Below are 23,748 nucleotides of genomic sequence, written 5' to 3'. Positions count from 1 at the left end.
ACGGGAGCTTGGACCCGAGGTGGGGTGAGTGCCGATGCTGGGCGGGGGAAGCGTCCACGGCTGTGCTTACAGGAGGGCGGCCAAGGAGCAGGAGAGGGGCACGGGCTTCATCCGGAGGGTGATGGGACTGGGGGACAAGCATGCAATCTCACAGGCATATGAAGTCATTAAAAAGAAGCAATCATCTTCAGAGTGAGCCATTTTCACACAGGCCCCGCTGAAGGGGCACCGGTCTCTGGCGTGCCGGAGGCGGGGCTGGAGCCTGGGGACATCGCAGAGGCAGTAGGGTCCACCACAGGCCACAGCCCTCTGTGCAGCCATCAGGTGCACAGTGTGGCAGATGACGTGCTCAGGCTCTCAGTAGATGCCCAGACAGGACTCCAGAGCATCCCTAGTGGGGCAAAACCCCATTCCCTTCAGGACCCCACTCTGAGACTGGCAGTGTGTGGGGCTCAACCCTCTGGAGAGCAAGCCTGGGCTTCTTGGCTGGGAGGGCCGGTGAGCGCCGGATCCCGCCATCTCTGGGGCAGACACCCCTCCCGCTCTCCCACCCACACCAGGGCAGCTGAAAAAGCCTGTTCATGAACATGGGGTTTGTGTTATGAACACTTTATGTTCGAGCACGAACAGCATTTCTAATAGAACATGAAAAGACTGATCTGTATCTACAAAATTTAGGTTTCTGCTCCAATAAATGCTAGAAAGGTTAAGGAATGTCACGATGTACACACCGGTCTGAGAGTGGCGTTTACACAGGGCAATCGTAGACATGGATTTCCTGGTCATCGCCCACGGACACAATTTTTGAGCCATTTCCGTTGTATTTTACTCCCCAGACCTGTAAATAAAAAAAAAAAAGTTCTAATGCCTGTATCCTTTTTAAAAAAATTAAAAATTTTTAAATTTATTTGACAGAGATCACAAGCAGGCAGACAGGCAGGGGTGGGGGGGAAGCAGGCTCCCTGCTGAGTAAACCCAATGCGGGGCTTGATCCCAAGACCCTGGGATCAGGACCTGAGCTGAAGGCAGACGCTGTAACCCACTGAGCCACTCAGGCGCCTGCCCCTCTAATGCCTTTATTCTTTACAAACAAACACGCTTGTGTCCTCTCACTAGACTGAATCGAGACAGACGGTTCTGGTGCTGAGCCAGCGAGAATGGGGCCTCCCCTGACCCGGCACCTGCGTTGCTACTGTTTATCACTCCCTCACCTCCCGCACCCCTCCCGCACTCCATAAACGTTCAGAGTTTCGGATTCTGGGGAGTCCCGACCTCATGCCATGAAGCGGGCATCTGCAAGGGACCAGCATGGGCTCTCATTCACGTCTCCAGAAAGAAGGTGGCCCACGACTACCCTGGGGCGTCCCCTCAGTCCCGTGCCCCGCCCCCAGCCGGGGATGATCTCTAAAGCCCTTGGAGCCTGCCAGGCCCTGGAGCTGAGCCAGCAACCAGCACGGGGCAGTGGTTTGACAAAGGTGATGTGGCTGGAGTTGGACCGGGTCAGCCTGTCACTCTGACCCCAAGTGGGGGTTCCAGCCCTGAGCCCAGTGTTGTCACTGGGTGGGCCGATGACCTCCCTTCTACCCCAGCGGCGCTTTTGAGACGACAGCATGCTCTGAGCCTCACGTGCAGGGAAACAAGCCCACAGGGAGGCTTTACCCTCGCGGTGAACTATCAAGATGAACCCCCCAAGTTCATCAGCAATGATTTCGGATCAGACGCGAGAGCACAGGAACAGCAACGTCAGCGTTAAGCTACGTTCCAAAGAGCCCATCAGGGCGCCCGGCTGGCTCAGTCGGCAGAACGTGGGAACTTGATCTTGGGGTTGTGAGTTCAAGCCCCCCGTTACTTAAAAAAAAAAAAGACAAAATGAAAAATAAAACCCCCAGAATCTTCATTAAAAATATTAGAAGCCACTTTTTTACCGCCATAGGCATTTTGTTCCCTAAAGTGACCAGTTTCCTGAGACTTGCTACTTGGGACCAGCAACATGGGCCTCACTTGGAGCTGCTTAGAAATGTAGGAGCAGACGCTGTGTGGACTCCTGCCTTTCCCTGGAGCCCTAGCTCCTTTCACATCCACGCTGGCATAGACAAAAAGGTTGGGGGAGCGCAGAGTCCCTTCCTCCTCAAAGACTGAAGCAAAAGTTACCAATGTTGCTTAAAGCGAAACAACCTATAAGAATTTATGGCTTTGGGTATGTTATAAAAAAGAAGACATCACACCACTTCTGTGGACACCTCTAAGAACAAGTAGTGTGTGTCTGAGCAATGGGCACTTAAAAAAAAAATTATTTGAGAGAGAGGGCACACGCATGAGCAGAGAGGAGAGGAAGAAACAGACTCCCCGCTGAGCAGGGAGCCCAATGCAGGACTCAATCCCAACACCCTGGGATCATGACCTGAGCCGAAGGCAGACTCCTAACCGACTGAGCCACCAGGTGCCCCAGAGCACCAGGCACTTCTGAGGGAGGCCCTTCCCGAGCCAGCCACGGCAGGTGGCACCAGGAAGAGTGTTCCTGGCACGCTCTGGGCAAAACTGGACGGCCATGCGGCTAGCGCTGTGTGTTCTGGCCCCCGAGGGGGCATCACATCTCACAGCTCTCCAGGCCGAGGGCGCAGACGGTGCACGCGGGACACTGGCTGTCGGACCACCCACGCAGGGAGAGCAGCCCAGCAGCAGGCCGGGAACGGGGACGGGTGTCGTCGGCGGCACTCAGACAATGCCAGGAACCAAAGACAAAGGAACGCGAACGTGAACTCTTGCCGTACCTGATCCTGGTGGTCGAAGAAGGTGTGCACACACGTTCTCGTTCCAACGTCCCAAACTTTCACACTTTTGTCGGATGAACTATGTGCAGAAGAGAACATTAGTATCAAAACAGTTTGTATTCTGGTTTTAAGTTGGAAGGAATCTGACCAGAAACTCCACCCTCCTTCGCTCATCTACACTCTGCCCACCTGTGTGCCTCCTGGCCAGCAGGGGCCCCAGGGAGCTCTGGGTGCTGGCCTCTCTGGTGGCTTTTCCTACACGCGAAGCGGCCACGTCCCTCAAGTTCTCATCTGCCCAGTCCTTATCCCTGGGTTCCCATCGGGAGTCTCAGACACGTGAGCCTGTTTCCAGGTCGGTGGGGGCAGGGCTGGGAAAGCCCCCACTGAAGGCTACTTCTAAAGGAAGAGGCTTCTGTAGCTGTGTGACGCTAGAAGCTGGCCGTCCTCGGCCTGAGCGACACAGGCTCCAAAGGCACGACTTCTGCACACAGAGGTATGCAGTGTACGTGACTACTGGACCGCAGAGATCCCTAAAGTCCCTACATGTGGAAGCCTAGATTTATAAGAAAACACTCAAAGTTGAACTGTTCCAAAGAATCCATCTTTGTTCTGGTGAAAAACAATTAACTACCTGCGTAACTTAAAAAAAACCCCAACCACCGACAAAACCAACGCAGAAAACAAAGTCTACCTGAATGACAAAGGGCCAGACCGTTCAGATCTTAAGGCGATACATAAACGATGACTTTCACCTTCTTAGCATGTAGGGAGCTGCTGAGAACCACACGTACCTGGAAACGAAGTGTGTGTCATCGGGACAAAAGGCAACGTTCAGCACCCACGACGCGTGGCCGCTCAGTGTGCCGGCCAGACTGGCATGTTGTCTGCAACGGGAGAGCGTCAGACAAGACCGAGAGGACATCAAGTCTCACCGCACATTAGAACAGAGTGTGTGACTGCCCCGTGGCAGAGAGTGGGGCGCGAGGCGAGACGACTGCTGAGTGGGGAAAGCGAAGCCGCAGGGCGAGCCGACCGGCTCCACGCCCGCCACGCTGCCGGCGCCCTCTCCACGCGGGGCCGGTGCTCCTGTCCCTGGAGCCGTCCACACTCACTCCTTAGAACGGATGGGGCTCAGAAAGGCCATTTTTAATCGAATCGAAAACAAGGCAGGTCTAATGACAAAAGGCATTTTTACTTCCACGTAAGCGCAAGCCCGACAGCAGGGGTGGGAGGACAACCCTGCGGCCTGACTGAGGTGCAGCCACTCGGGCAGCACAGAGTGCACTACAGGGGGTTGGAGGGGGAGGGGGCCTCAGAGGAACCCGCCTCAGGCTGGGCTTGTCCTCTGCACTTCGGGGACACTCGTCCCCCTTAGTCAGGAGGCCAGAACTGTAGTCATGACGGCCTCGAGCGCAGAGTCGGGCACTGAAGCGTCGGCCACAGAGGCCTGGGGCTCTGGGACCCACGAGCCGGCACAGCTGGGCAGGGGCACCCCTCCTGAGCTGCAGCACCCAGCCAGCTCTTGCTCGCTGCCCTGCTGACCACGTCCTATCCTCAGTGTCCCTGCTCCCTGCGCAGACCCCGGGAAAGCCCTCACAGGCCCACAGGAGGGTGTGCACACGGACAGTCAGGACTGGGGCAATCCCGGTGCCCACTCCCTCGGGGGAACGGACAAGCGGGCCATGTGTACCCGGGGCACCAGGAGGCCACATTTGGGAGGCGTGAACCGGAGGCATGCCTGGTACTGAGTAGAAGGGTCAAGGACACAGTTAATCCCCTTCCAGGGGAGACTTGAGCAGGAAATTCCAGGAGGAAGGGGCCTTGTACAGGCTTACAACCAAAGATGGCTAGGACCTGAAGAGAATGACCCCTTGCTCCTACACCTGCGGCCCAAACCACCCACAAAGAGCCTCCCTCATCTAGACCTGCAGTGAGGTGGTGGGTGAACTGAGAGCTGCCCTGGCAGAGCAGAGGACAGCCTGCGGGAGGGCCATGTTTTAGCCATCACCCCGGGCCCGCGACCACCTGTGGTTCCGCCTCCTCATACACGGTTGACTGCCCTGCTGGAACTTAAAATCCATGAGGCCCACAAGAGATGGAATGGCTGGAAACAGGCAGGAAGTACTGATCTTAGCGGGCAGCCCGTGACATTCCAAGTTCAAGGACAGGGATGTGGAAGGGGGAGCAACGCCTGGACCCTGCACACAAGTCTCTGCCAGACTCAGGGCTCCTCCAAGCAGTGGAAGACAGGGAGGGCACTGGTCCTGGGAGAGAAGCCCGAGTCTGCACGGTAACTTACACGTCATAGATCTTGATGTAGCCGTCATCTGAAGCAGTGACAAGGAGCTGGGAGTCCGGGGAGAAGGTCAGGGAGCGGATGGGCATAGCGTGGCCTGAAATTCACAAAGCCCTTGTTAATGTAGCAAATCGTGGGCTCCCCACTGACAGTGTCCCTAGTGATGACTGCCCAGGTGCCTCTGTCAGAGACGCAGGGAATGACTGCATGGACCCCTCCTCCCAGTGTTCTAGAAATATCCACACAACCCAGGCCCCTCCTCCAGGAGCCATTTCTCCTCGGTTCCCTTCCCTCACGAGCTGGACCTTAGCACACACGGCTTGGGAAAAATTCCTCTGCTACAGACGCGGACAAACAAGGAAATACACGCTCTGATCTGCACGGATGCACAACAGGGTGCTGTTTCCTACCACGTCCTGTGCTGTCGGGTTAGCGGTAAACTGAGGAGGCAATGTATTCACTGGGTCAGAATTCACACCAGCAGGAAGAGCCCAGAGTGGGAGACGCCCTCCTACCCATGCCCCGAGGCCGGGCCATGGCCCCTGGGGTGGGCCTGGCTGTCATCCACCTTGACTTCTTGACAAGAAGTCATTTCCTAATGGTAAAGTTCTGAGGCGCAGATCAGGATGGAGACAAGCACTCCTCCTCCTCCTCCTTAGGCCAAGCCACATTAACACATGAAAAGATAAGCCCCTTCACAGGAACCCGCTCTTTGACTAGTCCCAAGACCACGTGCCCAGGTTATAACGAGATGACAAAACTCAGACTTGGAGGCATTTCAGATTTCTGACTGAGATCACTGTTTTGCAAATCTAAAGCTCATTTGTCATTTAGCAGCAATTACTAAAAGACTGACTCGTCCTTTGTGACCTGATAGCCCAGTCTGCACAAAATGAGCTGTACCTTCCAGCGTGTGCAGGAGCTTTCCAGTTGCAATATCAAAAATGTTGATGATCCCGTCAATGGCTCCACTGGCCAGGTACTTCCCATCTGGGCTCTGTGTAGAGAACACATGGAGGACATCTGAGACCCCGTGAGGTCCAGCCATCACCACCCCCCCCAGCACAAGGCAGCTGCCCACTTGGAGCACCACTGGCTGACAGCGCACATGGCAGAGTTGGGAGAGAAAAGACCACCGTGTTTCCTTACATATGCAATACTAAGAATGAATTTTCCTCTTGTGTCCAAAGAATATTCCTTTTTTCCACTTTCCACACCAAAAATGTTCACTTTCCCCACATGAGTTCCTGTGGCCAGATACTGGGAATCAGGAGAAAAGGCCAAAGTCCAGGCATCCACTAAACAGAAAAAAAAGGGAAAAAAAATACAGTGAGAAAAGGTGTGACCTTAACTTTTAAGACTTAAAGTTTTATCAAAAGATGATTTTTTAAAAATTAGAAACAATGTCCTGACTCAAAAACCCATGTGTAAAGATGCTAATCCTTTACCAATTTAGTTTAAGGACTTAAATTTTCAATAAAAATATGACAATAACAAGTGTTAACAAGGATATGGAAAAACCAAAATCCTCACATACGGGTGGGAACGTAAAACGGTGCAGCCGCTCCGAAAAACGGGTAAACAGTTTTCCTCTCTTTTAAAACTTTTAATCACCTGGCACTCATCAGGACTCATGCCCTCATCCCCCCATGGCCTCCCTGGGGACAAGCAGTGTGTTCTCTGAAGCTGAGAATATTGTTTCTTGCTTTGCCTGTTTTCCCCCTTTGCTTGTTTGCTTTGTTTCTTAAATTCCACACATCAGTAAGACCGTGTGATAACTCTTGCTCTGACTTAGTTCACGTAGCACAGTACTCTCCGGTTCCGTCCATGCTGTTATAAGTGTTCATCCTTTCTGATGGCTGAGTTAATACTCCATTATATATATATATACCACATCTTCTTTATCCATTCGTCTGTCGATGGACATCTGGGCTCTTTCCAGTTAGGCTGTTGTGGACACTGCTGCTGTAAACATTGGGGTGTGTGTATCCCTTTGAATTACTATTTTTGTATACTTTGGGGTAAATATCCAGTAGTGCGATTGCTGGGTCGTAAGGTAGCTCTATTTTCAACTTTTTGAGGAACCTCCACAATGTTTTCCAGAGTGGTTGCACCAGCTTCCATTCCCACCAACAGTGTAGGAGGGTTCCCCTTTCTCCGCATCCTCGCCAGCACCTGTCGTTTCCTGACTTGTTAATTTTAGCCATTCTGACTGGTGTGAGGTGGTATCTCACTGTGGTTTTGATTTGTATTTCCCCGATGCCGAGTGATGTGGAGCACTTTTTCATGTGTCCGTTGGCCATCTGGATGTCTTCTTTGCAGAAATGTCTGTTCATGTCCTCTGCCCATTTCTTGATTGGATTATTTGTTCTTTGGGTGTTGAGTTTGCTAAGTTCCTTATAGATTTTGGACACTAGCCCTTTACCTGATATGTCGTTTGCAAATATCTTCTCCCATTCTGTCAGTTGTCTTTTGGTTTTGTTCACTGTTTCCTTTGCTTCGCAAAAGCTTTTGATCTTGATGAAGTCCCAGTAGTTCATTTTTGCCCTTGCTTCCCTTGCCTTTGGCGATGTTCCTAGGAAGAAGTTGCTATGGCTGAGGTCGAAGAGGTTGCTGCCTGTGTTCTCCTCAAGGATTTTGATGGATTCCTTTCTCACATTGAGGTCTTACATCAATTTTGAGTCTATTTTCGTGTGTGGTGTAAGGAAATGGTCCAGTGTCATGCTTCTGCATGTGACCATCCAATTTTCCCAGCACCATTTATTGAAGAGGCTGTCTTTTTTCCACTGGACATTCTTTCCTGCTTTGTCAAAAATTGGTTGACCACAGAGTTGAGGGTCTATTTCTGGGCTCTCTATTCTGTTCCACTGATCTATGTGTCTGTTTTTGGGCCAGTACCACATTGTCTTGATGATGACAGCTTTGTACTAGAGCTTTAAGTCCGCAATTGTGATGCCACCAACTATGGCTTTCTTTTTCAACATTTCTTCGGTGATTTCTGGTTCCACACAAATTTTAGGATGATTTGTTCCAGCTCTGTGAGGAATGCTGATGGTATTTTGACAGGGATTGCATTGAATGTATAGATAACTCTGGGCAGGATAGACACTTTTTAACAATTTTGTTCTTCCAATCCATGAGCATGGAACGTTTTTCCATTTCTTTGTGCCTTCCTCAGTTTCTTTCATCAGTTTTATAGTTTCCAGAATGCAGATCCTTTACCTCTTCGGTTAGGTTGGTGCAGAGGTACCTTACTGGTTAGGGTGCGATTGTAAATGGGATTGTTTTCTTAACAGTCTGACAGTTTCTTAAGCGAAAACAAACTTAAGAAACACCTTGCAAGTCCATCCCTGGGTGTGCACCCAGTAAAAATGAAAGTGCGCATCCACACAGACTTGGGCACAGGTGTTTGCAGCACTACGGCGTCTACACAGTAGGAACCATGTAATAAGTAGAAGAAACTTGCTAGAGACTAAACAGAAAGAATGCACATGTTCACGCAGTGGGCAGCAGAACAAAACAGAGGGGAGGGAGTGCTCACAGCTGCGGCGTGGACAGAAAGGACATACACAGTCCACCGACACGGACTACGTGGATGGAGAGCAGATCGGGGGCTGCCTGAGCTGAGGGCAGAGCACGGACAGACTCTCCTTGGACAGGAGGGGGCTTCCTGAGGCCTGCAACTACGGTGGTGCCCGTACAAGCCGCGACTGACTAAAACTCACTCAACACTTAAAATAGGCAAACCTTACAGCACACAGAAGCGAAAGCTCCCCTTGCTGGAGCTGGAAATAAATGGAGACGTACTACCCCGAATGCTCCCCAGGTGAACTCTAATAGGACCAAGTATTTACCACAGGTTAACAAGGATTGGAAGGAGGCAGTATTGTTTTTAGAAAAATCACCTGTTTCTCAGTTACACGGCAAAACCCAGCTCTGTGTCATCTGGATCGGTCCAGCAGCGTCGCAGTGCCGCTCGGCCCGATGGAGGGGTCTCCAGACTCCTGCGCCGCTGGGGCAAGCCACGTGCTCTAGAGTTCTATCTGGGAACACGCCACTGTTTCCTGGGCTGCTCGGAACCTCTTGGGAGGACATCCCAAAGTGCTCTGGGGTTCTCTGGGATCAGGGCCGAGGCCACGGAGTCATCCAGTTGCCCACTGCCTGCCTGTCCCGTTAGCCATATGCACTCTTGTAGGGGAACACACCCCAAGTCTTGCCACCCTGCCCCGACAGGACAGTGCTTGCCAGATCAAAGGGAAAACAGAGAAAGGCTCCCTCCCAAGACACCGTCCTCATTCCCGGGAAGGCTCGCAGAGGACAGCCCCTTCCCAGCCTGTGGGACTGAAGAGAGGCTGCTGCCAACGACACACGGCAGACAGCAGGTCCCAGCACGTCCCAGCACAGGCGGGTCAGCACCGTCTCCCGAGGTGTCTTAAACAACAGTCTCTTGCAAATTTCAACACACGTATTCAAAGGAGTAATAAATAATTTAGCTCTATCACTTTTCTCATGAAATGTTTGTTTTAAAAAGGGAGATTGGCTGCAAGAATGCTCAATTCAGAGAAGCTCTGAAAAAGCTTTTATAACCAATCTCGCAAGCAGCTGCTTTTCAGCCTCTCCTTACTAAGGCTAACGTTTACTCTAACACGATTGGGCTTCTTATTCCTACCGTGACTGTTTACAGGAATAACGGTTATTGGAAAATCTGTTTTGAATTCCTTGCAGTTTAATAAAATAACATTCCTAAATTATTCTCCTATTTCCCCGCTAGCTGGTTTCCAATGGAGAACTTTTCGCGTCACACACCCTGATGCTTGGAATTCAGGGCGTTTTGTCCCACACGCTAAGACTCCTGCTACTTGCGCAACAGAAACTTGATGCAGTCCCCAAGCCGCACCTCACCGCCGGGTCGGCTTTCCACTCACAGGCGCGCTGCCCGTCTGACAGCGCAGACGCCCTTCCCGAGCGCCAGGGAGCTTGGCTGCTGTGCCCACGAGGCCCTCCCCTGCGTCTCCACGGCCTCCCACTGCGTCCTCACTTCCTTCTTCGGGATCGGGGGTGTTCTCTTTCCCTTCTCCCTGTTGCTCGTGGTGACCCACATCCCCCGTGCACATTCTGATGACCGCCGGTGTCCCTGCGCTCAGGACCCGAGCAGTGTGACCTTCGGGCGGCTCAGCCGCTCTTCGGCTGTCAAGAGCAGCACCTGCTCTCACTACCCCAGTACCTGCTCTGTAATGACCAGATTCTTGTCCAAAGAGAAAGGACATCCGACCCCTTGTCGACTCCCTGTACCTGTTCCTTTCCACAAGTGCTTGCCAACAGGGAACCGATACCGGATGTTCAGGGTGCCGTCGGGGACAGCAAGCTGGGTGCAGACCAGTCCTCTTCGCTGGAAGCACTCCAGTGCTCGTCCCAGCTGCAGCATGCCCAGGGCCGCAGAGCCCCGCAGTGACCTCAGCGACATTGGTCTGGGGAAGGCTTAGGTGCCCAAGGTAAAAAAGCAGCAAGAGATCTGCCTTTTCCTCCTCTCCCCAGCTCTGTATCTTCGTAGACTTTGGGGGCTGGTCTGGGGCCCCAAGTGCTCGGAGAGTGACATCAGCAGGTGGGGATATAGGTGAAGACCATCGTCTGGGGAGTCAGCGTCTGGGTAGCTTTTTCCAGACTTATCCCACCCCACACGCCCTGAAAACAGGGCCTCAGTGGATACAAAAGAGGGCCTAGGCATGCATATTCTTTAAAAATCTCCAGAGTGAGAATCACAGACGGAGGTATTGCTTCCAAGGGGAAACACACTCCGACAGCCTCGCTTCCCTGTGAACCACGGGGCTATTACCCTTTCCAGTGTAGTGGCCACGGAGCACCGCCAGTGGGAGACCAACCCACCGGGGGCTCTGATCAAGGGGACCACGTTGAGGAAGCCCCAAGCACTGCCTGTGTCACCCATCCACGCGGGGGCACCAGAGAGGCAGGCGGCTCTCGAGGGCTCGGCGCCCATCCCAATGGAGAATGCGATGCAGTCATTCGCAGGGGATCGAAGGCTCCCAGGAAGCCTGAGATGTTGTGTTGCTCGTTCCACATTAATGCAGCCCACCGAAATCATTAACTCTTATTATCCCAGACACGCACCCAGGCTGGGAGACAAGATTCTGCTGTCCTACGGTAGGTAGGAAAAAGTGCTACTCTACAAGTGTCCTATCTGTCAAATGCTGGGAATCAGGCCTGTAATCATGATGAGCAGAGAGGACCACCATACGGCTCTAGAAGGACACAGCACCTTCCCTCCGAGATGTCTATCAGTCACTGCAAGTAACACATCAGAATATGGCAAACCGCAGCTCTGGGCCATCTGAATTCCGGTCCACAACCCCAAACTGGCAATTCTAAAATTGAAAGCCTCTGAAAACCGTTGAGTTTTGAAAGCACCAAAAGTTACCTGGTAGTAAAACCTGACCCACAAAGCCCCCGCTTAGCTGCTGAGACTCTGCTGGTTGGAGGATGGCCACCACCCTACCAAAGGCAGTACCTAACACATGGTCCATGCACCACGGTACCCCCGCAACCAAACCCTCCTGACCTGTCGAACTTCTATCCCTAGAGGTCTGGAAAGGGACAGTGAGAGTTTGCCTTCCTAAACGTCTTACCAGGTCCTGCATCTATAGACTTTATCTGTTTGCCGTTCTCCAAGTCCCAGAGGCGGATGTGAGCATCGAGCGAACTGGATGCGGCAATGGGCAGCGTGTGGCTGATGTCCACAGACACCACACCCAGCTGGTGTCCCTCCAGGCTCCACTGCAGGTCCAGCCTCTCATCAGACCTTCGGTGGGGGACAGAGAGATGGGTTTCTTCACACACAACACGCTGTACCAGCATCTGAAATTCTGGGCCCCCGTGACCCACCCCTGCTCCCATCACCCGCGGTCTGTGAAATGCAGAATCAGAGAGAACCCACGAGCACAGAGAGCACAGAACACCGAAATCAGCCAGGTTTTAACTGTGGGACTTTTTTCTTCTCTTAAGCTATAGGCCTTTATACTGCATAAGAGGAAAACAAATGAGAAAAAACTGGCTGCCTTTTACGACCTCCATACTGCTACTGCTTCCTTACCTGGACTGCACTTAACACTTTCCTGATTGCTGCTCGGAGTCCAGAAGAAAAACCCTAAACCCCAGTCTTCAAGGCTGTTGGGGAGAGGGTGCTCACCATTTCCAGACCTTCACCAGGTCATCCAGGGATCCTGTGACCACTGTCTCAGAGTTTTCTTTCTTGTTTGTCCCCCAGGCGACTGACCAAATGGCATCATCATGGGCTAGAACGGAAAGCACCTCACGTAAAAATCTTCACGCAATGTCTACAGTCCATGGGCTCCAATGAAGCTGAAATGCTGCTCCAACAGTTATGAGTTCACGCCGCTGGTAAACCGGCCACCCGCCTTACTGCCTGGCCCAGAGCTTTCCCTCCTGCTTCTCTCTCAACCGCAGAGGCAGGAGCGCAAGCGCGCGCGTGCGCACACACACACGCCCCAGATCTCAGGTGTCCCAGGGAGGGAGGGAGTTCCGGAATAATCCGAGTCTTTCCCACTTTAGCATGCTGCCTGTGTGCTCAGTCTGGAATGCCATCACCTGGTTAAAACTAGGCAAACAAGCAGGATCTCCCCTGCCTCCCTTCCCCATAAAAGACCTAAATTTGGTAAGACTCATCTCTTAGGGATGCTTAGGAAGCAGCAGGCAGTTCAAAAGCAAATAGCACAGGATGAAAATAAGTATCTCCACACCTGATTTGTCTTTTGTCACAAACGTCTACTATGCTTGATGAGTCCATTACTACATTTTTAAAGTAAATATTATCTCAATTAATCACAACAACCCTATGAAGGAGGTACCGTTAACATTTACAGACAAGGAATCAGAGGCTTAGCGAAGCCAAGTAACTCACCCAAAGTCAAAAGCTAAGGAGCAGAACCGGGGTTCAAAGCCAAGCTCTTTAAGAACTAAAGTACACCGTAAATGCGGAGGCCTCACGGTGGGGTCCACAGACCTGGCGCAGGTCCACACACGTGCCAAGTGCACGCGGAGGCTCTATTCACGCTGCGTAGCAACAGTCGAGGACCAGCTTTCCAAGCGGTGACTACTGGGCACTGAGCAGCCGTGACTCACGCGCAGCACCGTGGCTTCAAGGACGACGCCCGCCCGAGCCACGTCCGCCAGCGCACCACGGGGATGGCACGAGCTGCCGGCCAGGGTGCCGACTGGCACGCCCGACTAGCCAGTTACCCCTGAGCTAACCTGGAAGAAAGCTTCTGGCTTAAACTTCTAGCCACTACCTAAGTGGCGGCTGCTGAGACCGCGAGAGCTTTCAGGCGGTGCTCCCACAAATGCCCCCAGGCTCTGCCCAGCTCTTCCAGGTGTGAAGAAATGAGGCTTGCGTGAAGCCCTGTGCCCCAGGCAAGCTGCACCCCGAGACAGGACAGCCCCAGCCCTCCCCACACTGCTGCATCCCCTACTTTCAGCAAGGTCATGGTCACTGCGGGAGCCCCTGCCCTTGTCTGAGCGGGGGAGCTGTTGCGAAGACCCCAGGGCAAGTGCTGAGGCTCTCATGTTTCCCTCTTTCACCCTGGTAGCTGGGAAGCTCAGAGCGGCATCTTTCTCAGGTGGAAAAACACCCCTCAGCCCGAGCGTCTCTCATGTGACTCCTGCTTTTTCCTTCCAGTTAGTTGTTTGGTGCTTCTGCTGCAGTTTGCTTGTAAGCATCTGTTTTCAGCTGCGTCTGCTGATTGGTCCGCAAAGTGAGTCACAGCCTGTCCGGTCAGCACACCCGAAACACCACGATGACAGAGTTCCCACAGGTGACTCTGCTGGCAGGCTGCTTACCTTGCTCTTGCTTGAAGAGAATACTGTACTAAAAAAGAACGGACGCCTCATCAATCCAGCGGTCAGATTCAGAGTATCCCATCCCCTCCCGAAAACACCCCCTGGCACCCACCTCAGCCCCCGGCCCCAGTGCGTGCGCGACTCGCCCGTCCTCACCCTGCCCATCCTGCAAGCTCCCTGATCCCTTCTCCCCCAACACCTGCAGGGCTGCTCTTGCAGAGGCTGTTCTCTCTCCCCCGTCCCGAGGGGACAGACCCTGGGTGGGTCATACGGAGGCTCCGCATCCAGCTTCCAGCCCAAGTTTTGTAGTTGTATAAAACGAACAGCCTGCCTAATCTGTTCCCATTGTCCCCAGTCTTACTGCAAAGATCTCTCCCTTTCGGATTTTTGTTTTCTTCTTGTTTTTGAATATAAGCTTTTTTTTTTTTTTTTTTTTTAAATTAAGTAAGCTCGATGCCCAATGTGGGGCTTGAACTCAAGCCTGGAGATCAACAGTCACGCACTCTAGTGACCGAGCCAGCCAGGCACCCCGAGAACAAATTCTTTTCCGCAATCCCTCCGTCAACCTGGAGAAGACTTACATAGCCTCCTCCCGTGCGTGCTGTGCGGCACCTAACCCTCCGGACACTAGGTTCCCAGGGTCCCCCAGCACTCCCAAGCAGAGCAGGAAGGAGATGATGGTCTCCTGCGAAGACACCCAGCCCTCGTACCGGCCTCCAGCCTGCCAGGGAGACCAGCTGCTGTTCTGTGCCTCACCACAGGCCTTACCTGGTTGGTCATTTCCTTAACTGAGGACGAAGGCTACAGGCCAGACGGTTCTGTGGAAACATCAGGACTTCAGTGAGCGGTGTCATCAGGACAGAGAGCGATACAGGAGGTCCCCTTATCAAGAAAACAAGGCAACCCTCTGCCAGAGCAGAGGTCGGCCCCAGCGGCCCCCTTCACAAGCCCTATAGGGCAGCAAGGTCTCCTTTCTCTCTCGGAGCCCAGGGACTCAACTTACACCTACCCCTTGCCACGTGCTCCTCTCCCCAGATCTGACTATCGGGAGGCACCCGTCTGCACCCCTTGCTGCTCTTCAGAGAGACAAAACCACAGGTCCTTTTAAATGCAAATATTATTTAGTCAAAACTCAAGAAGCAAGTATGTGGGAGCAAAGTGGTTATAGTCTCTGGGGGGATCTCGGCCAAATATGCCCACGAGAGCCAACAGGGACGTGAATGAGACACACAGCTCCAGGGGTCTTCAAGGACTGGGCTCAGCCAAACACAAACTTCCTTTAAGAACAGACGTACGGGGGCGCCTGGGGGGCTCAGCGGGTTAAAGCCTTGGGCTCAGGTCATGGTCTCGGGGTCCTGGGATCGAGCCCCGCATCGGGCTCTCTGCTCAGCAGGGAGCCTGCTTCCTCCTCTCTCTCTGCCTGCCTCTCTGCCTGCTTGTGATCTCTGTCAGATAAATAAATAAAATCTAGAAAAAAAAAAAAAAAAGAACAGTCATATCTTCTCAGGCTGTAAGGGTTCTTCGTATCTCGTGTATGTGCCCTAGACCCTCCGGCAGCCCTGTCAAGCCCTTCTCAGGATTTCGTAAATGCACAGGACTAGAAAGGGAACCAATGCTTGTTACTCGAGGCTCTTCTGTCGGTGAAGTCACCAGGACACCAAACTAGCGCATACGGACCCCACGGCTGCAGGAGAAATACTGGGGCAGGGTCCCGACCAATACAGCATTCCGTAAGCCTAACAAGCTGACTGCACACACGATCTCCCCGCAGGCCCCTCACAGGAGGCGCACCGAGGAACACGAACTTTCGCACCAGGTTTGGGGGCCATTTAAACGCTGATACTGCAAACGAAAAGCACAAAAATGAAAAACTCATGACACTAAATAGACCGGAAAAAGGACCCTAGTTTACATGAGAGAGGTGACAAGAAGGCAGGGCGCCCCCTTGTTCTGCTGCAGCTGACATGTGTCGGGGGACCCCAAGTTTTCGCCACTGTGCACGTATCCGTGCGAGACCACGAAAGCGCTGCGAGTGTTGATTCGGGGCCGCAGGTACACCTCAGCGTGCAGGCAAACCTGCCGATACGGGGCCCGACACAAGACAGACGGACCGCACGCCGAAGCAGAACGCCACCCAAACGTGGAGGTGAAGCTGCGTTCTGATCCCTACAGAACAGGGCCTGGCAGCGCGTCTCAGCGCTGCCCTGCTTTCAGGGGGCGCTGCGCTCACGCAGTCTCCGGAGACGCGGACGCAGCTGTGACTTCTGTCGCTGACAGAGTCACGCTGCTGACACCGGGTTTGCTGCCCGCACTCGCGACGGGAGGAAATGCTGAATTTCCACTGGAGATTAGAGAACCTGCAAGTGCCGTTCCTCTCACCCACATTCTTGCCCCCCAATTCCATCCAGGGAGAGAAGAGACCACACAACAAAGGCACCCAGGTTCAGGTTACTTGCTTTAAATCTGCAAACCCCAAAAGGCCACCACGAAGACTTTCCAAGGATAAGGGGAAGAACAACTTCTGAATAACCCGTCCGTAAGATCTCGATGAAGGTGGCGGGGTTAGCTCATCTGCGACCCAAGAACAGGGCAGGGAGGGCAGGGAGGAGCTCGCGCCAGGTTTGCCGGCCCCCCTTCCAGTCCGGATCTGTACTTAGCGGCGGAGGGAACCAGCGGGGAGCAGGAAGGCTGGCAGGAAGCGGCCTCCTCAAACCAAGGCTTGGGTCCACGCGAGCGAGCTCGCGCACCAGCTCTCTGAACCGCCCACCCCCACCCTGCAGGCACCCCTGCGAGCGCCTCCACCCTCCGCACGACCTCACAGCTCAAGGAGGCCTCCCCGGGATCGCTGTGACGGTACACGGTGCACACACGCCAGAGCACAGGTGACCAGGCGACATTACTCCCCATGACAAGTGATTTCAGAGCTGAAGAGCCCCGGAGCCCTCCTCCTCCCTTTCCGTACGTTAGTCTCCCTGCTTTCCCCAGCCGAAGTCATCGCTCGCTCCTCACGGCTTCCAAAGAGCGCCACACGCGCCCTATTACCCAAGCGGGTCAGGAACCCCCAGGACGGCAAGTCCAGGGAACCCAGCCCGCGCCTGCCCCTGTCCGGCGACGGGAAGCTCGCTACCGAGGAAGGCAGCGCGGCCGACCCCGGGGAAACTTCCATTTACGGTCAGAGGCCTCTCCCGCGGAGACGCCGGCCCCCGCCCCGCCGCTGCCCAGGGCCTTCTCAGGCTAGACGCGACCCTTCCTTCTCCTCTCGGGCCCCGCGCCCCCACAGGAAGCCAGGGCGAGGGGACGCCCAGGAGGCCCCCGCCGGGCCCGTGGCCCGGAGCATCCCTGAGCACACCAGCTTGGAGGCCGCCTCCGGCGGACCTTCGCTCACCCGCTCTCTGGCCGGCCCGCCGGGGCCCCACAGACCGCCATCCCCAATTCCACGCGCGTCAACTCACCGCCGTCCTGCCGGCTGCACGGTCGCCGCACTTGTGACGCGCGGCTCGCGGCGACCGCGTCGCGCAGCGATGAGCTGCGACGGGGGGGCGGGGCATCTCGCAGCCCCGGCCCCTCTCCGGGGCGCAGGCGCGCGCCGCAGCGCCCCCTACCGTCGCGGCGCCACGCGGCCCCCAGGGCCGTCGCAGGTTTCCCCTTCTGCACCTGCAGGCTCTAGGCTTCTGCTCCCTTGGGTGTGTCCTCTGACCCTCTGCGCCCCTGGGGTGGAGGGCGATGGGGGCCGCCCCTCCCTGCTGGAGTGTCCCCCCTGTGGAGGGAGACGGGGGCCGCTCCTCCCCGCAGGAGTGACCCCCGCAGGTATGGAGGGACATGCAGGGCCTCAGCTGTCTGGGCTGACCCTGAATGGCCAGCTCTGTCAGCAGGTTGCTGTCTCTCCTGATGGAAACTGGGGTAAAGCCAAGAAGACTCCCAGTCCTTTCCCGGTGGAAGTTAGGGCTTCAGGGGTCTAGTCTGTTAGGGCAGTCTGCAGGTCTACCGTCGATTTCAGGACACCGCCACACCACGATATAAAGTTTATTCACACCACGATATAAAGTTCACCCCTGGGGGCTCTTTGAGGAGGCCGCGTTGCTCAGAAATTGGCCAAATACACACACAAGTCTCCCAGGACTCTTTGTCTGGCCCTCCGTAATTCCTTCGGTGACTCCTGGCCTGCGGAAACTTCATCCAGCCCCGGTGGATCCCCTGCAGGTCACTAGTTGAAGTTTGGGTTGAAGTGAGCAGGCTTCAAGGCGTCCTTAATTGCCAAAATTCTTATGTGGTGCCTCCTAAAACTCAAGCTGTCCTTATAACCATTCTGGCTATATCTGACCACAGGACATTTGCTGCTAAGGCCAAGAAAGAATGTACAAATTATACCTTCAAACTAGGGGCAATTCCCATTACATTGACCTACATGCTGAGCCTGTTCAGGCTCAAACCACAGAAAACTGAACTTGCAACCCTGAAGGAACTGAGGTTCCTAACGTGCAGAAAGGCCTTTACATTGAGCCAGAGCACTGGCTGTTAGCAGAGAAATTGTGAGTAATCGGCTGCCTTTCTGTACACCCCATCGCTTAGTTCTGCCCCTATGTGTTTGTTGGCAAAATTTGTGGGTTTCTCTGGTTTTTGAAAATAGACTGATTTGACCAACTGAATGATGTGACCACTCCCAAACCAGGATAATTGGGCCAACTTTACTTTGACTTTTAGCTTTTGAATATAAAGAAGCATTTTTGAAGACTCTCACTTTAAGAATGATAAAGCTGTGGCTATCAAAACTGCCTCCAGGGTGCCTGGGTGGCTCAGTGGGTTAAGCCTCTGCCTTCGGCTCAGGTCATGATCTCAGAGTCCTGGGATTGAGCCCCACATCGGGCTCTCTGCTAGGCATGGAGCCTGCTTCCCCCTCTCTCTCTGCCTGCCTCTCTGCCTACTTGTGATCTCTCTCTCTTTCTGTCACATAAGCAAATTAAAAAAATCTTTAAAAAAAAGTGCCTCCAGCTGTGTAAGTAAGGTGAATTTTAATTTGTATGATTTGGGCTTATGTGGTTATTTTTTCTTTTTCTGTACATTAACTGTAAATCCCCCACCTCTAGATTATTCTAAAAGCACACTGATCACTTTTTTGGCATCTCATCAAGTCCAAGAATCCTGTCTCAATAAAATGGCTAGAAGTGCATAAAATGAAATGCATGGGTTTCATTTTATAACGAAATTCCTTTATAAAGGAAATTTATAAATTTATAATTTCTTTATAAAGGAAACCACTTATATCAAAAACATTATCAAAATATTTGTGGAACGGTAATGAATGGGGTGCTCTCTCCGTGCCGCAGGGCTAAGCACATCTGTAACTTCACCTGGTAGGAATGAGCATAAACAGGACTTCAGGCAATTGGCAACAGCTGTGCTATGATAGGAACCTCTACACGGTTTGTATTGGCAACAAAGTGACGGGTTTTGCTAATAATTCTGCAGTTTCTTGCTTGCATTCGTAATTACAGGAAGTATTAAATTCTAGTTAGAGGATAAGGAAAATAAAGATGTACTTATCATCCCCCAGGTCTCACGGATCCCCTGAATGCCTGTTGCAGAGCAGATCTGGAGGGAGTTACCAGTGTAACTGGTGTTTAAATGTTTGCAATGAGTTGTGGTCTCGCAGGTCAGGAGGGAAAGAATGGAAATAAGTGAAAATCCAAGCTAATTGTGAAATAATTAGCTCCGGTGCAGATCCTTTGGAGGCCAAGGTTGGGCGGCAGGTCCAAGCACAGGTGGGACAGACAGGTAGGATGGAGCTGTTCCCAGAGTGAGGCCAGCTGCTTTTCTAAGCAGGCTGGACCCAGGGGGAGGCTGTAGCAGGCACCGTCTCCCGCACTTTCCCTGCTACAGCTCTCCTCGCCACTCAGAGTCACGGGTCTGAGCATTCCAGAGGGGAAGGAGCCTTCCAGATCTATCCCACATCTATCTTCCTCTACACAACCCCATTATAGGTCATCTGGCCTCTGGTTGCACACCTTCAAAGACAGGGAGCTCAGCAGCACATCAGGAGGAATAGCAGCCTTCGCTCCAGTTCCAGGAAGCCTTAGCTGGCTTCCAAGAAAACACAAGGATCCGTGGGTGTGGCATGGGGCACAGGGGAAGGTCCTACTTTTTGCTCAGAACAGGCAGAGGGCAGGGGAACTCCATGGGCTGGGTGTCTGTCCTGTGTGGGGCTCTCCGTGGCCCTCCCCAGAACCCCTTCTGGCAGACCTAATGTCAGGATTCCCATGTTCTTTCCCACGTTCTTCCCAGGAGCCCCTGGCCGAAGGCTGATCTCACCCTGCCCCCGCACCCCTCCCCAAGCTGCAGTATCTCACTGGTGCCCCTCCCTCTCGGGCCTCCACCCTTCCCTCCGCCCCAAGACTCCCACTCTTGGAGGGACGTGCACCTCCTTCTGTGTTCCCTGCCTCCATGGACAGGCTCCCGGCCCTTCTTGTTTTGGGCTGGGCACCCAGGGGTTGATGCGGGCTCTAGCGCCAGGGCTCCTGGGCCCAGTCTAGGCTGCTGCACGCCTCAGCTAACCTAGGCCTTGTTTCCTCATCCCTAAAATGGGGGTAATGTGATGATAGTACCTTCCTTTTACGGCTGATACAAGGAAATCAATGCTGTTGTTTTTCTGGAAAGTCCGAAACACACAACCTACCGTTGGGGAAGGCCCGAAAGCCCAGGGTCTCCTTCCTTCACTGGCTCCCTGAACACCTAAGGGCACGGGCCTGTGAAGCCGACCACCAGGACGACTCCTGGGCTTCACCCAGAAATGACCTGCTCTGAGCACTTTTTCACAAGGAAACTTCTAGAACGTGATCGGGATTCTCTCCTTCAAAGCTGTGACTCCACATACCTATCACTAAAATTTTTTTACCATGCACCTCGACATGTGCACACTATTTATTAACTATGTGTATATACTATTCTGCTAATACACATATTCTAAAACAAATACAAAAATAGCATTAAAAAAGGATGAAATGAAAGTAAGTATAATCTGAAGGTCTAATATTTTCTTCCTGTACCCCAGTGCATGGTCTTGCTCACCCTTGGGGCATACAAATCCCACATTGGAGATGCCCAAATCTCCACATTTTTGTTTTCATTTTAAACATTCAGAGAGCTACGGTGGCCGGAGAAGCTCGTGTGTGCAGAGTGCCCGTGATGTTCAACCCGCCGCCTTAATCCGCAGGGTTCGTCCCCTCTCGGGACTGATGGGAAGGATCCTGACACTGAGAGAAGCAAAGTGACTTCTTCAGGGTCGTTCGGCTAGCAGGTGCACCGTGGGGTTGAAACCCAGGCTGCTGGGGGATGGCCCTCTCCTACTCCCCTCCCAATCGCAGGGTGTTGGGAGAGGGGAAGGTGGGAAGCAGGAGATCCCAGGAAGGAAAGGTGTGGCCAGGCTAGGACAGGAGTGCTATGGGGCCAACGGTGGGCTCCTGTGGCTCCTTCTCCAGTGGGTCTGGGGAGGCTGAACCAGGAGGCCCCTGCAGCCCATCTGGGCAGGTCCTGGGCTGGGGAACATGGGCCCAGGCAGCCGAGCCAGCAGCCCACGTCTTTCCTGCTGCTGACCAGCGGGTGGCAGTCACCGCCTGCTCTCAGCCGCTCCGCAGGCTCCGCCCTCAGCTCCTGCAGATCCCAGAGGCTGGGCCTGCTGACCGCTGAGTCATTAGGGGATCCCAGGCAAGGGCCTCTCAGGCCTCAGTCCTCTCACCTAGCAAACGGGGCTCAAAACACCAGCACCCTACCTGCAGTTTCAGTGTGGTTCCGACACCACCACGGGGAAACGCTCAAAATAACAGATTCTCGAGCTCCGCTGCAGAGCTGGGGGCCGGCCCCGCCCCTTGATCTTAATTCGGGCTACAGGCGCGCTATGGGTGAGACGGAGAAGAAGGTGAGCCAGGCACCAGTGAGGGTGGCAGCCCCCCAGCGGGGGGCAGGAGCCCCCACAAAGCCAGGAGTGCGGAGGGATTGCCCCCTCCCTGTGCTGGAAGGTCCAACAGCAGGCTCTCGAGGGAAAGAGCCCAACCTGGGTGACAGCACTCACTGATTTCCGAGGCGTTGACATGGCTCCTGGGGGCAGCTTGATGTCGCCACCGCATTGTCAGCATGACACGCGGGACCTAGTGCAGTTGGTGGGCGGGTGGTGTGTCCGCTCCAGCATCCCCAGTGGGCGCGGCACATTCTGGGACCGTCGGCCTCAGCCCAGCATGCCAGGGGTGAGCCCACCCTGCAGTGTCCCTCCTGGAGGCTGCCTGGAAGAGGTGTCCTCTGGAGAGCTGCAGGAGGTGGCAGCAGGTGGCACGGAAGGGACCCTAAAAGCAGGGCCTCTCGTTTATAGAGTTGGGAGAGTCAGAGGATTGAGAGCAGGGTGAGGACAGATCCGCGAACCTGCTCCCCCAGCAAGCAGAACCCTCCGAGGCAGGCCCCTTCCCAGCGTTCAGGGAGCAGCAGCCAGGCGGCCCCAGCCCTCCGGCCTCTGGGCTCTCCCTGCACCCAGACCTGGCTCCCTGACCACTGCCTGTAAGTCCACTTGTGTCACTGTGTGCCTGTGGGGCCACGAGGGGGCCCTGAGGCCCGCCTCCCTCACCGGCTCCCTCGGCCCCTTCCCTGCAGGCCCTGCACACAAATCTAGATGTGGCCAGTGGTGAGCTAAGCAGGGTGCCTGTCCCCAGTGCTCAGAGAGTCTGTGATGTCCAGGCTGACAGCGGGCTGGGGCTGATGGTGACTGTTGTGGGCAGGGACAGGAGAGGGCTTCAGGGGGCCCTGTAGGTGGGGGGCGGGGCAGCTGCTGCTGGGGAGACACATTGCCCCTTGGCACGTGCCCTCTGCAGGGCCTGGGCCTGGTGGCGGGTGGGCCTGCCCACTCCGGAGCCCCCCAACCTGCCGTCCTGGCCAGAACCCGGCCTCGGGAAGTCTGTCCCCCCTCGTTCCCTGCCCCCCACCCCCAACCCCGTGCCTGAGCAAGAGCCGGGTCCAGAGGCAGCCCGAGGCAGGATGTGCACTTTGTGTTTGGCGGGTCCTAACCAGGTTCAGCCCCTTCTGCAAACCATCCCTGTTCTCAACTGCGAGAGGGACGCGGCTCCCTGGGTGTTATCAAGATGAAAGGAATAAGGTGCGTGGGCCACACTGTGCCCTGTGTGTGGCCCCTAGAAGCCTCCGTGAGCAGAACTGCTGGTGGGATCACCGGCTCTTGTCTCCAGCTTTCATTTTGCTGAGAGGGAAACCAAGGTTGAAAGAGAGGATAGGTGGACAGAGACAGGGGTGGGTTTGCATCGGCCCCCTGCCCTGTGTGCAGCCCTCTGGCCACCCCCATGCAGGTCCTGGGGCCTTTGGGCAGTGGCCAGCTCTGACCAGCTCCCCACGGTCCACATTTGCTCTGTCACTGCCTCCATGGTCGTGCCAAGGGAGGGGTCCGGGCCCTGGGCCGGCTGGCTGGCACGTCTGGCACCTCTGTCCCCGGGACTCTGTGTCCTTGGTCCCATGTCCGTGGACCCTCCGTGGCGACCCACAAGGCTTGGAGCCCAGGCAGGCAGGAGGAGCTCCGGCCGCTCCTTGAGCCAGACCTCTGGGGACGGGGTTGCCGCTTGGCAGTGGCTGCCTCGGTACACCCCTTGTCAATTAATTTGGCAGCTCTGTGTCCGGGGCAAGTGGTCTTTGAGAGGAGCAATACATCTGTATCAGAAATGAGTTATGGGGTCTCCGGGGGGCTGCGGTCAATCCTCCCCCAACCCCCAGGCCCTCCCCAGAGGCTGGCTTTGTCATTAGCCCCTGTGTTTGTGTTCCCTGCCCCCCCAG

General features: G+C 54.5%; 2 protein-coding genes across 3 annotated transcripts in view; one reads left to right on the top strand and one right to left on the bottom strand.

Annotated features, from left to right (window-relative positions):
* Positions 1-593: 593 nt before the first annotated feature.
* Positions 594-17,478, bottom strand: SKIC8 (SKI8 subunit of superkiller complex). 2 transcript variants are annotated; one of them, XM_047736029.1, is made up of 11 exons: positions 17,388-17,478; positions 14,704-14,753; positions 13,936-13,963; positions 12,269-12,374; positions 11,709-11,881; positions 6,217-6,365; positions 5,971-6,064; positions 5,071-5,164; positions 3,563-3,655; positions 2,772-2,850; positions 594-838 (listed from the first exon to the last, which is right to left on the bottom strand). In XM_047736029.1, the coding sequence occupies exons 2-11, from the start codon at positions 14,713-14,715 to the stop codon at positions 749-751; spliced, it is 918 nt and encodes a 305-aa protein (XP_047591985.1). In that variant the 5' UTR covers positions 14,716-14,753; positions 17,388-17,478; the 3' UTR covers positions 594-748. The 2 variants fall into 2 exon arrangements, with proteins under 2 accessions (XP_047591985.1, XP_047591986.1); XM_047736030.1 differs by having other exon boundaries at positions 17,321-17,412.
* CRABP1 (cellular retinoic acid binding protein 1) overlaps positions 17,035-23,748 on the top strand; it is a 29,728-nt gene continuing 23,014 nt past the window's right edge. The window contains exon 1 of the mRNA XM_047736031.1: positions 17,035-17,038. The gene's annotated coding sequence lies outside the window, so the exon portion shown is untranslated. The remainder of the gene's footprint in view (positions 17,039-23,748) is intronic.

Source organism: Lutra lutra, chromosome 7 (genome assembly GCF_902655055.1).
Source record: "Lutra lutra chromosome 7, mLutLut1.2, whole genome shotgun sequence".
Classification (NCBI taxonomy): Eukaryota; Metazoa; Chordata; class Mammalia; order Carnivora; family Mustelidae; genus Lutra; species Lutra lutra.
This window is presented reverse-complemented; position numbering and strand designations above follow the sequence as displayed.